Source organism: Monodelphis domestica, chromosome 2 (genome assembly GCF_027887165.1).
Source record: "Monodelphis domestica isolate mMonDom1 chromosome 2, mMonDom1.pri, whole genome shotgun sequence".
NCBI classification, from domain to species: Eukaryota; Metazoa; Chordata; class Mammalia; order Didelphimorphia; family Didelphidae; genus Monodelphis; species Monodelphis domestica.
This window is the reverse complement of record NC_077228.1, coordinates 180,241,220-180,254,095: the sequence shown is the minus strand read 5'-3', so window position 1 is coordinate 180,254,095 and position 12,876 is coordinate 180,241,220. Positions and strand designations below refer to the sequence as shown.

General features: G+C 40.7%; 1 protein-coding gene across 22 annotated transcripts in view; it reads right to left on the bottom strand.

The window, feature by feature from the left end:
* TRIM37 (tripartite motif containing 37) overlaps positions 1–11,137 on the bottom strand; it is a 213,840-nt gene extending 202,703 nt beyond the window's left edge. For 20 of the 22 annotated variants that reach the window (XM_056814182.1, XM_056814183.1, XM_056814186.1 and 17 more), the window contains exons 1-2: positions 10,443–11,129; positions 8,516–8,617 (exon numbers count right to left, since the gene is read on the bottom strand). In XM_056814182.1, coding sequence (XP_056670160.1) covers positions 8,516–8,617; positions 10,443–10,463 — 123 coding nt within the window. In that variant the 5' untranslated portion in view covers positions 10,464–11,129. Of the gene's footprint in view, positions 1–8,515; positions 8,618–10,442 lie in introns of all 22 variants that reach the window. The other 2 variants (XM_056814193.1, XM_056814198.1) reach the window with 2 other exon arrangements.
* Between the last annotated feature and the right edge of the window lie 1,739 nt (positions 11,138–12,876).

The window sequence follows — 12,876 nt, the reverse complement described above, 5'->3', positions numbered from 1 at the left end:
TAGACTTGTGCTCGGCCTTTTTTTTCTATACCCATACATGAGAACTCCAGGCATATCTTTGCTTTCACCTGGCAGGGCCGTAAATACTCCTGGAGTCGTTTGCCACAAGGTTTCATAGACAGCCCAAGCTTATTTTAGCAAATTTTGGAGCCAAGATACAGATAATATAAAATTTAAAAACAGCAAATTAATCAAATACGTAGATGATCTACTCATGGCTTCAACAAATGAGGAAGCATGTCAGGAAGATAGCAAACCCCTTCTTTTGGAACTGCACAAAAGAGAGCATAAGATCTCAAAGGATAAGGTTCAGTGGTGCCTTCCTAAAGTAGAATATTTGGGGGTTCATTCTGACTGCAGGTGCCCGCTTTATTTCTCCCAAACGAATTGAGAATATTCAAAATTTAAGCGCTCCCACCACTAAGAAACAGTTGAGAGCAATTTTGGGAGCAAGAGGGTTTTGTAGACATTGGATTCCTTGCTATGGGGAAATTACTAAACCCCTTATAGCACTAACAAGAGTCCTGAACCCCTCAAATTAGAACCAAAATACCTATCAGCTCTATCAGATCTAAAAAAGGCTATCCTGTCTGCCCCCTCTCTAGGCATCCCAGATTACAACAAGCCATTTACTTTGTATGTACATGAGCGAAGAGGGGTATCTTCAGGTGTTTTAACTCAGACTTTGGGACCTTCTCAGCGCCCACTTGCCTATTATTCTGCCCAACTGGACCCAGTAGCATCGGGAGCACCACCATGTCTTAGAGGAGTAGCTGCTACAGCCTTACTAGTGACAAAAACTGTTGATCTAGTATTGGGATGCCCATTAACAATTATGTGCCCACATGAGGTAGAAGCATTGTTGCTAAGACATAGAACACAGGCATTTTCTGATCAGCGAATTACAAGGTATGAAATAACCTTGTTAAACAATGAAAATATTACCTTGAAGTGCTGTTCAACTCTTAACCCTGCCACCTTGCTTCCAGATTTACCAACTTCAGGAGAACCATTACATAGTTGTGAAACACTAGTGTCCATGGCAGAAAAGCCTCGAGATGATCTCTTGGACATTCCCTTAAACAACTCAGATCTGGTCTTATTTACTGATGGTTCTTCTTTTATGAGAGATGGCATATGCTACACTGGAGCTGCTGTAGTCACAGAATTTGTCACTGAGTGGTCAGCTTCGCTGCCCTCTAATATTAGCTCTCAAAGAGCAGAACTCATAGCTCTGAAACATGCCTGTATGCCAAGGGAAAAAGGCAACAATTTATATGGATTCTAGATATGCTTTTGGCATTTGTCATTCAGTCGGGATGCTACGGCTCCAGAGAGGATTTTTAACCTCAGCTGGAAAATCCATAGCTAATGCAGAAATTATTCATGAAGTTTTTTCTGTTCTCAAACTGCCTGAAGCCCTAGCTGTAGTTCATTGCTCTGCCCATACAGGTGGCTCTGACCCTGTCTCTAGGGGGAATGACCGAGCAGATACTGCTGCAAAGCTAGAAGCCATGGAAGGGCCTGAATTAATTTTAACATTAACAACCACTGATGATTTAAGTTTATCACTTTCCTATAATGAAAAGGAAGTGGGAAAATGAAAACAAAAATTCAAAGCAAAACAGATTAATAGAGTATGGGTGTCATCTGAAGGGAAACCCCAGCTCCCTAGAAGTTTCTATCACCAAATTTGCCAATCTGTTCATAAAAATGGTCACTTTGGTACCCAGAGCATCATGGACTCTGTTAAGAGTGTATGGATAGTCCCCGGTATAACTACCATAGCGTCTAAAGTGTGTTCAGCCTGCTTTACCTGCCCAGCATATAACCAATACGCCTTTCATGGCAAAGCTTTTCGTGGGCGTCCTCTGGCTTACACACTTTTTGAGCACCTACAGTTAGATTTCATAACAATGCCAAAGGCCGGACATTATAAATTTTGTCTAGTCATTGTAGATCAACTGACCAGATGACCGGAAGCATTTCCTGCGACCCGAGTCACAGCAGCTTTTGTTGCTAAGTTGCTTTTAAAAGAAATTATTCCTCATTTTGGTCTGCCAGCACGTATTGATTCAGATAGAGGAAGTCATTTTACTGATTCTGTCTTAAACCAAATATATTCTTGCTTGGGGATAATTCCCAAATTCCATATTCCATATCATCCCCAGAGCTCAGGCCAAGTTGAAAGGATGAATAAAGAACTTGAAACTATGATTGCCAAATTATGCACTGAGACCCATTTAAAATGGCCTGAAATTCTCCCGCTAGCCCTATTTTATCTTAGAAGCAGTCCTAGGGGAGACCTACACATTTCACCATTTGAGATGTTTTTTGGACATCCACCTATATAGGCTAAGCCTATACAGACTTAACCTGAATAGTGTCAAAAGAGCACATGGGAAATACTAATGTGGACTCAAGGTTGCGATGCTTGACATACGTTAAGTCGTAGGACTTCCTTGTATCTACACTCTTTATGAAGTACTCATAAAAGTACCAAAATTTGACTATCATGCTGGCTCCCTATATCCCTGAGAATGACTAAAAAGCAGACCAGGGAATGATGCTTCCCTATCAAAATAGAATTCTAGTTCCTTTCCTTCTTATAGTATGGTAACTTCCTGTAGTCTTGGCTGCAAATGGGTAAGTGAAATATTACTGCATTCTGTCCTATAGTCTTGTGGGATAGAAATTACTTTAAATTAGACCTATACAAGGGCTCATTATGAATTTATTCTTGTTTACTCAACATTTTATATACATAGATTTGGTATTTTGATTCTGATTTTGAATTTTTTTCCTTCCCTTTCTCCCCAAAGTTTAACTTTCTTCCATATTTTTTCCCTTTATATATTTTTTGTTTTGTTTTTATTGTTTTTGAATTCTTTTAATAACTGACTCATACACCTCCATAACTCAACAATGCATCCTGAGTTGAACTGGATGTTTTTTTTAACACCCACTTTCGGGGAGGGGGGGTGTTAAATTTTAATAAAAATGCAAGATTTTGAAATTTTTTTAGTTCAAAAAAGAGCCTCAAGGAAGAAGCTTGCTAACTCTTAAATCCAGAGAATGAACTGTTGCAGAAAGAAGCCAGAAAACCTACATTACATCAAGATCAAGAATGAACCTTGGGGTGTGGTTGATTGAATTTATTTTGAATGTACAATCTTCTGCCAAAGGGAACTGTCCCCTAAATGGCTTTTGTCAATGCACCCAGCAAAACACTGGTTTTGTTGTCTCCCTCTACCTCTCCTATTTTTCCCTTATCTCTAACTATTGTAATTTCATAGCTGGTATGTTTACAAGACCCATCAGATAGACTAGTCTTCCTCGGGCCTCAGGGGGAGTTTGTGAATTTCAAAACTATTCCACCCTAATCAGACCATTCTTTAGAAAATCTGATTTAGCTATTTCCTGATCAATAACAACAGAGATACTTGGAATAACAGAATCAGGTCTTGGAAACCCACATTCTCCACCCTACTCAGTGTAACAAGATTAGGAAGGGCTGCATCAAACTCAAGATTTAATTATTTGAGAAAATGGCCTTCAACAGACATGTGCAAAAAAAGGACAAACCTCTGGGCAGTCCTAAGTCAAGCTTGAGCCACCATTGGCACATGTGAGACACAGGAAGTGAGGTAGAGAACAGCCTCGGGAGTTCTCGGGACTTCCTGTGAGGAGGACTAGAGTTCAATTTGATTCTGAAGTTTGAGCGTGGAGGAGCCCTGCAGACAGCTTTCCTTCAGACCAGTCACGTGAGTGATAAGGACTGACCCCTTTCTCTGCTTTGGCTTTCCAAGGCCTTAAGGCCCGCTTTGGCTCAGCCTGAGCCAGAGTGGTTCTGAGTTAAACTTCTTTCCTTCTCTCCCTTTTTCCTTCTCTGTCCCTCTAATGGGAATTTTCTTCCTCCTGTTGTAATTAAAACACCATAAAAATTTGGCAGCTGACTTGGGTATTTTATTATTTGGGATTTCCCTTGGCAACCATTAAAATTTAGATTTTTTTTCAGTCTCAACAATAATATTCACCCTTTACAGAGAGTCAGACCTAGAGACGGGAGGTCCTAGGTTCAAATCTGGCCTGAGACACTTCCCAACTGTGTGACCCTGGGCAAGACACTTGACCCCCCATTGCCTAGCCCTTACCACTCTTCTGCCTTGGAGCCAATACACAATATTGACTTCAAGATGAAAGGTAAGAGTTTTAAAATAAAAAAACTCTAGAGAAGAGTTATCAAAGAGGAGGGTGATCAAAAGCATCAAAAGCTATAGAGAAATCAATAAGGATGAAGACAGAGAAAAAGTTTATTTAGCAATAAAGGAGATCATTAGTGACACTACAGAGAGCAATTTCAGTTGAATGATGACATCAGAAGCCAGAGAGTAAAGAGTTCAAAAGAGTGAGAATGAGGAAATGGTGGCACCTAGAAGGCCTTCTCAAGGTGTTTAGCTACAAAAGTAAGGCATATGGGACAACTGCCATTGGGAATGAAAGAATCAAATAAAGGGCTCTTTTTTTAAGGAAGGGTGCAATTTGTAAACAGTAGAAAAAGCAATAAGCATACAGAGAGATTGAAGATAAATGAGAGTGAAGATGATAGTAGGACAATCTGCTAGAGGAGATGAGATGGAATGGGATCACTTTTGCAGATAGAAAGGCTTGCCTTGGCAAGAAGTGCCACTTCATATGAGACAGAAATGAAGGAGGAGATACAAATATATGTGGATTTTGTAAGATGAGCCTCAATTTCTTCAGTTAAATATGAGGTACGAAGAGAGGGAGTCATTAGATAATTGAGAAGGAATGAAAATGTTTGAAAAAGCTACTGTGGTGCTCAGGATAGTGAGTTAATTAGGAAGGTACAGTAGGATTGTCTAGCAGCAGTAAGAGCCCAGTTGAGGTTATGTAACACAAATTTGTAATGAACCCAGTCACATGAGTTTCATGGGCTTTCTCCACCTTGGTTCAGTAGCACCAGGAAGATTTTATAGACACTAACTATAATAATCAAGTTTGAACTCCTCAAAACACTTGAAAAAATTTACCTCCTTCCCCTTAATGGAAAAGTTAAAGGACTATAAGTAAGAAATACTGCACATTATCATAAAAATGTATTGGTTGGTTCCACTGAATTACCTTTTATCTCTTCTTAAAATTTTCTCCCCAAAGGTTGGTAGAGGGATTATTTTGAATATAAAATGATCAAGGGATATGAACAAACAGTTCTCAAAAAAACTGAAAACTCTTAACAACTGAATGAAAAAATGATCCAAATCACTTGGTTGTTGACCTTTGTACTTGAAAAGAACCAAAATGACATCACTGGTATATTTTTTAACTGGAACAAATTGGATTTATGTAAGGCAGAGTTGCACAAAATCAACTCTCTTCCAGAGTCATTGAAGTCCAGTGCCAAGACAAAAGTCAGGACAACTGGTGAAAGCAGGGGATGGGGTGGATGACTTTGTCATCTTTGATGTCTGATCAAACTCTAAGAGTTCCATAGAGCCTGCTTCAACTGCCTTCATGGCTACTGGAACAAATTAATCTTCACATACCTGGGGTAGTTATCCCTAACTCACCAATGGGTTTGAGGCCTGTCAGTTACCCTTAATCTGGTTTAGCCTACCTGCCACTTACAGATGCTATAGCTTGTTGGAGTCACAGGTGAGAGTGGGTGGTAGATACCAAAGGAGGAAAGCAATTCTGAAAAGGATTCAGCAAGCCCTCACACCAGAGGTACTACTTTTTCCTGAAGACCCCATATTCTAGTGGCACAGTGGATAGAGTATTGGGTTTGGAGTCACTAGAAAGAGTCATCTTCCTCACTTCAAATCTGGATTCATAAATATAATATATAATGCTGGGCAAATCACTTAAGCCTGTTTACCTCAGTTTCCTTATCTGTAAAATGAGATGGAGAAAGAAATGGAGAACAACTCTAGTATCCAAATCACTAACAAGATAAATACAAATCAAAACAATGAAGAGATTTTACCTCATAATCAGGAAATTGGCAAAAATGGCAAAAGAATAGTCAATATTGGAGTGGTTGTGAGAAAAAAGGCACACTAGTGCATTGTTAGTGGAGCTATGAAAGTAAGAGAACTATTGTTGAAAGCAGTTTGGAATTATGCAAAATTACTAAAATGTCTAAACTTTTGACCCCAAAATTCCACTACAGTACTAACCATATACTAGAAGAAATTCCTTCACACATACCAAAATATTTATAGCAGTACTATTTGTGATGGCAAAGAAATGGCAACAAAGCTGATATCCACTCTTTAGGGAATTGTAATATATGAATATGACAGATACCATGCTGTAAGAAAAGATGAATGTGATGAATACAGAAAAGCATGAAAAAAAGATGAACTGATACAGTGTTAAGTAAAACAGAACCAAAAGGATACACTTGAGTACAACAGTGAAAATGGAAAGGACAAAAGGATGAAACCTGAATGCTGCAGAATTTAAAAGAATAAGCATGACCCAAGAGAAGAGATGAGAAGACCGACTCCCCCTCCCCCACCGCACTCCTTTGCAGATATAGGAGTAAAGTCAAGAAGTATTTATTAAGCATGAAATACATACCAAGTACTGCACTAAAGCAAAAATAGTCCTTACTCTCAGGAAGTTCACTGTCCAACAGGGGAGACAACATACAAACTATTATCTACAAAAAATATATATAAAATAGAAATAATCTCAGAAGTGAGGTACAAGAATTAAGAGTAAGGGGAGAACAGGGAGGTCCACAAATGTGGAACATGTAAATGTTCTCAGACTTTTCTGATGTATTTAATGGTTATGTTGATTTTTTTTCCTTTAAAAAAATATTCTGTTACATAGGATAGCTCTCTAGGAAAAAGATAAGATAGATAGGAAGGATATTAGGTGAAGTAAAAACAAATAATGATAAAAAATTAATTTTTCTAATCTAGCTGGTCTTAGTGTTTTACAACTAATCAGCTGGCCATCAGCCATGTTACATGTATGACATTCCCACCTTAACCTACTTTCCATCTCTTGTTCTAGGAAGAATAATCAAATCACTACCGTCACTTTTCCTCGAAAGGATATGACAATAAAATGATCCAAAGTAATCTCCTCCAACCAAAACTCCTCTCCTTGACCACCATAATCCTAAAAGTATGGTCTCCCTCTATTAAAATATAAGCTCCTTAAGTGCAGGAAGTATCTCACTTTTGTATTTTCAACTTTAGAACCAAAGTTTAGCACAGTAAAAAAAATGGTTTTTCTTTCATTCATGACAAATCCAAAAACAAAAAACATATGCTCTATTAATTATAGATATTTTTTCATAGTGTTAGTAAGAGATGTGAATACAAATAAGGAAAGATCTAATGAAAGGCCTAAAAGATGAAAATATCAAAAGAGAATGAATTATACAGAAGAAAGAGAAGAATCCTAGGATGGAACTCTGAAAAAGATTTTTCACAGAGAAAAAGGTATAGTTTCCAAAAGGATTAAGATAGTCAGAAATAGTAAAGAAGAAAATGGTATGGCTTTAAAGTTAGGGGAAAGGCAATGCACAAGAGCTAAGAACACATCTCTGAAACTCCCAGTGAGGTGGTTACTGAAGATACTATAGATTTAGTTTCAAAACTATAAATGGATGTCAGAGTTCATGCATTAAGGAGAATGGGATGAACTGAATCGCAAAGATAAAAAGGATCTTAGATATAATTTGATCTAACCCCTTCATTTGACAGATGAAGAAGCTGATGAGGACATCAAAAAAGCTCTAGTAACTTACCAGTAGGGACAAGACTTGGACCCCACATCTCCCAACTCCCAGGAGAGTGTTCTTTCCATACCATACTATAGATTGAAAAAACTGGAGGAAGAGGAGGATGATGATGCCAAAAGATAAGATTTTTTTCCCCAAGATACTCACACTAAAAGAGTCAGTAGATAAAGGTCTAAGATATATGAAGTTTAAGGATGATGAGAAAAATGTCATTAGGACAGTCCCCAAAGTATAACCATTATGTTAGTACCTTTTACATCACCTTCACACATCTGAGGTAAGCATTTAGTTAAGACAATCAGGGCAATGATACATGCAAGGAAAAAGTGCAATCAGGGGCATCTAGATGACTCTGTAGCTTGAAAGCCAGGTCTAGAGGCAGGAGGTCCTAGGTTCAAATCTGACCTCAGATACTTCCTAGCTGTGCGACCCTGGGCAAGTCATTTAACTCTCATTGCCTAGCCCTTACTGCTTTTCTGCCTTACAACCAATACACAGTATTGATTCTAAGACAGAAGGTAAGTGTTTTAAAAAATAAATTTCTTTTAATTAAAAAAGAAAAAGTGCAATCCAGGCCTTTCCCATTAATGTCTGACAATCATAAAACTATCAGAATTACAAGAGACATGAAAAAGCAACAGAGATGCAAAGACCTCAGCAGTCTGGCGGAGGTCTCCTTAAGTTCATGATCCAACAAACTTATTAATAAGCAAGAAGAGTAGAACTTACCCGAATGCAGCTGAAACAACAAAGCTTGGAGCAATGTGGACACAGACGTGCATCACGCAACTTCTCCATACAAATGAAACATCGGAAAACCTCAGCAATGCTCTATGAAAATAATTACAACAACGATACAGAGTTTCCACTAGTTAGGCAACTGAATCAAATATAAATGCCTTACTCATAATATTTTATTAGTTGTAAATGTATTTTGTGAGAGATCTTAGTTGAAAAATTCAACAAACATTAAGCATCTATTACATGCAAGACACACCAGACATTGGAAATTCAAGGTCCAAGGAAAAACAACAACATAAAATAGTCCTAACCTCAAGAAGCTTATATGCTCTTAGGGCAGGGATTCCCAGACTGGTACCCATATTCCCCTGGAAAGTAGAAGCTTGTCCAGAGGTTGGGGAAATATTTCACAAATAAGTATATTAGTCTATTGAAATGTTTCAAAAGTAATAGTGTTGGTGAAAATATAAGTGGATTTCAGGAAGGTAAATGGTAAGGAGGTAAGGCAGGGTGGAAAAGACAAGAATATTTTTAATGCATCTGAAAAATTTGAGAGATAGGTGAAAAAAATAATTTCTATGGACCAAAACTAAATAAATGAAGTGTGAATATGAATATTTTCTTATTAATCTTGAAAAACAATTTTGTCAACAATCCAGTAAAAATGAGCCAATTTATCTCCATAATAACTAGAAATTCCAAATTAATTTCTAATCAATAAAAATCACAAAATTTGAGGTACACCTTTGGAGAACCATTAAGTCAATCTCAATGTATTCAAAAAGTTTTAATTTCATTTATAACAACTTATCCTTGTAAATCAGGATTTTAAGTCCTGTTCTCAATTAAATCCAAACCAAGAAAAAAAAGTAGAAGCTGAATATGGCATTCAGATATCTTTCAAAAGTTGTACAAAGAATAAAGTTTACAAGGAACAGAATGAAAGGTCTCACTAATTCATCTTATTATGTCTTACAAAATATGATGAAAAACTTTTGATACTAAAAAGGCATGTGCCAAATCTTTCTTTACAAAAAATTAATTTCTACTTCATTTCTTATATGCATATGCATAATGAACTAGTTAAGAAGTATGTGAATCCAATTCAAAAAGGTTGGGAATTTCTGAGATGAGGAAGGGAATATAATGAATATGAAAAGATAACATTGGAAGATTACCCATGGGGAACAACTAACTGGGCAGTTTAAATTCAATAGTAATTACATGAAGAAGAGTCAAAAGAAACAAGACTACAAGGGATCATTGTTCTCTCAATACATTTTCCTCAACAGTATTTTGTAGCTCAGGGTACCTTAGGACATCTTCTAGAACAAGACTCCTCCCTCTTTCGTAACATCCATAAAATTAAGTTATTTTATGGTTATTTTCTTTCTCAAAAGAGAGGTTAAACTTTTTTTTTCTATTGCCTCTGGTGAATTGGGCACCTTTATTTAGGTCCAAATTTCTCACCATTTAAGGATGGGTAGGTTCTGAAATTTTTACCAGGCAAAAAGAAAAATGCTTTCCTGAAAACTAAAAGTAAATTGTTACTGTATGAATTGGATGCATAAGGATCGGGCAACAGGGACATCCATTCAATCGATTTCCATTTCAGGCCCAAGGAATATTCTGCAGACACCCCTGGGGAAGGAGTACCAGATGCGTATCCAGATGCGCATCCTGCAGACTGCGGCAGTTGCGGGAAGGAGGGGGGGAGGCGTGGCGCTAGATGGCCGTGTAAGCCAGGCTCCTACCGAGAACCGGACCCGCCCCCCTCGGGAGAGGCCCGGGGGGGGAGGGGGGAGGGGAGAGGGGAGAGGGGACGGGTCGAAGCTGCTCAGGTGAGGGGCCCACCAGCAGTTCAGAAGCTTTCCTCCCAGCCTCACTGTGGCAATGACGTCCCCTCTTATCTCACCTCCACACTCTGCTCATCCATCGCCTCCAGCTCCCGCCAGGCCCCGCGGTGCCCCGCGGAGTCCGTCGTTCTCCCCCACCAGGTGTCAGAACCAGGTCGCCAGGTCCAGCAGGCCAGAGAGTACAACACGATGTACGGGGTGGGAGTCACGGAGATCGGATGTACCCGGTCCCAGCTCGGCGCCCCATAGCTCCCGCCTACATGCTGCCTAACCCCATTTCGCCATTTTTATCCGCGCGCGCTCCACCCGGGCGCTCCTCCCTTCTCCAGTCAGCCAGCCCCGGAGCCCGGCTCAGCCCTGCCCAGCCCAGCCGGCAAGCTCGAGCCCGGAGGCGAGAGGGCAAGTAACCCAGCGCGAGACCCTCCCCACCCCCTATGCTTCCCCCCCCTCACGTGATAGGGGTGAACGGCTCTACACCAGCTAAGGAGTGTCGCGGAGCTAGGAGAGGGGAGTACCGAGATACCAACGGTAACCAGGGCAGCTGGTGGCTAGGGTGGTGGCGGCTGCAGCGGGAGGGGAGCAACGCGCATGCGTAGGCGGCTTCTGCGAAAGGGGAGAAACGTGCTCCGCGCGACGCGGCAGAGCACGAGACCGGCCCCAGCTGCCGCAGTGCCCCGCGCCGCCCCCCAGAGGCCGGTAGAGGCTGGCTGGGAGCGAGGCGGCAGTTGTCGAGAAGTCCGCGCGCGCCTTCGGAAAGGGGCGGGGTCTGGAATACCGCAAAGGGCGGGAACTAACGAGGGAGGGGCTGGAGAATTCTCCACCCCACCCGCCGAAGGGCCCCGCGGGAGAGCACGCTGCCCCGAACAGTGCTACCATACTGGGTCTTTGAGAAACGTTCTGCTGGGTCCTCTGTCTACCTCTTACCACGCGAAAATAGCCCTTCAGTCGCCTTGCCACCCACGTAGGGTCTGTAGGACGATGTAGGATCTGTGAACCTCCCGGCTTTCCCTTTCCTCCCCCTCCCCCTCCCCCAGATAAAGTTAACTCTGTGGCTTTTTTGGAGCTGAACGAGGGTCCAAGGGTGTCTTGGCCGGGGTGAGGAAACTGCAGAAAAAAGGAGGTCTTGCACCCTCTGCCATTGGGCTTGCTTAAGTGACTGTGACCGGTAGATGAAGGAAGGAATGAAGTTGAGGTAACGCTTTGTTTATAACCATTTCTGGTCACTCGGCCAGTAAAATGTGTCAATCCCTTCACTGAATCCATTTTTAGCTCGTGGCAGCGCCCTACGTGGGAAGATGGCAGCCTGTTAATATCTAAAGGAGACAAGATCCTCCCACAAACATCCCGGTGGAGCTCAGAAAATGCAACAGTAGGAACAATGATAGGGATGTTAAATTTTATTCTGAATTTAACATAGAATGAGCATTTGTTCTTTCAAAGAGTATACGTAATAAACGGGGGAGGGGGAAAGATGGTTGATTTTGGAACTGATATATAGCTTTGGATTTTGAAGACAACCCTCTTTTTCTCTTCTATTACACAAGGGCCCTAGTTGGATAACCTGGGGAGTTCTGCTTTTGCTGGCAGACTGACCTCTGTGTTTCGGCACCTTGGAACTTCCCTCAGCCAGGAAGGGGTCTTCTTTCCACCATAGAGGGAGGAAAGAGGGTGTCAGCTACTTTTTGTGTTTTGTCTTCCCCCATTTCAATGTAAGCTGCTTAAATACAGGAACTGACTTTCTATTTGCTTATATTTGTATTCCCGGGCTCTGAACTTGTTTGGGCCCATCTTCACCCAGGTCTTTGCTCTAAGAACTGTTAATCAAATCATACTTAACTTGCCCTGGAAAGTTAGTGTCATTAACTTCCTTATTATTCCACTCACTATTACCACTACTTCGGAACCAAAACATACTTGCCAAATATAGCATATATATATATATATATATATATATATATATATAGTGCCTATGTGCCCGCTCTTTACAAATATCCTATTGGACCTTCACAACAAGCCTATTTTTTTTTTTACACAATTTTACAAGTGAGGATACGGAGGCATACAGTGGTTAAGCAGATTGCCTTAAGTACCACAGCTAGTGTCCAAGGTCTAATTTGAACTCTGATCCGTTCCTAGCCTTGATAGCCTATGAATTATGATCACTTAGAGGCCTGGCCTTTATTTGATTCGAAGTTTCTTTGTACAATGCTTGGCATACCCTAAGGGCTGGATCTATTAAAAGGGGAGGGGAAGGAAGAGAATGAAAATATTTTAGCTGAAAAGGATAATTAACTGCTTGTGAGGGTGGGGGAAGGCACCCTTAGGAGGATGGAAACATTCATTCCAGTTCCTCTCTTTGGCTCTCTTCAGGTCTCTAATCCCTTTTTCGGAGGGAGGTGGTTTAAAGGAAACTGTCTGCAGAGCAATAGCCCAAGGCCATTGCCTCAGAGGGACTTCCTTCCCCTTTAACTTACCAAGCCTTATCTGCTACAG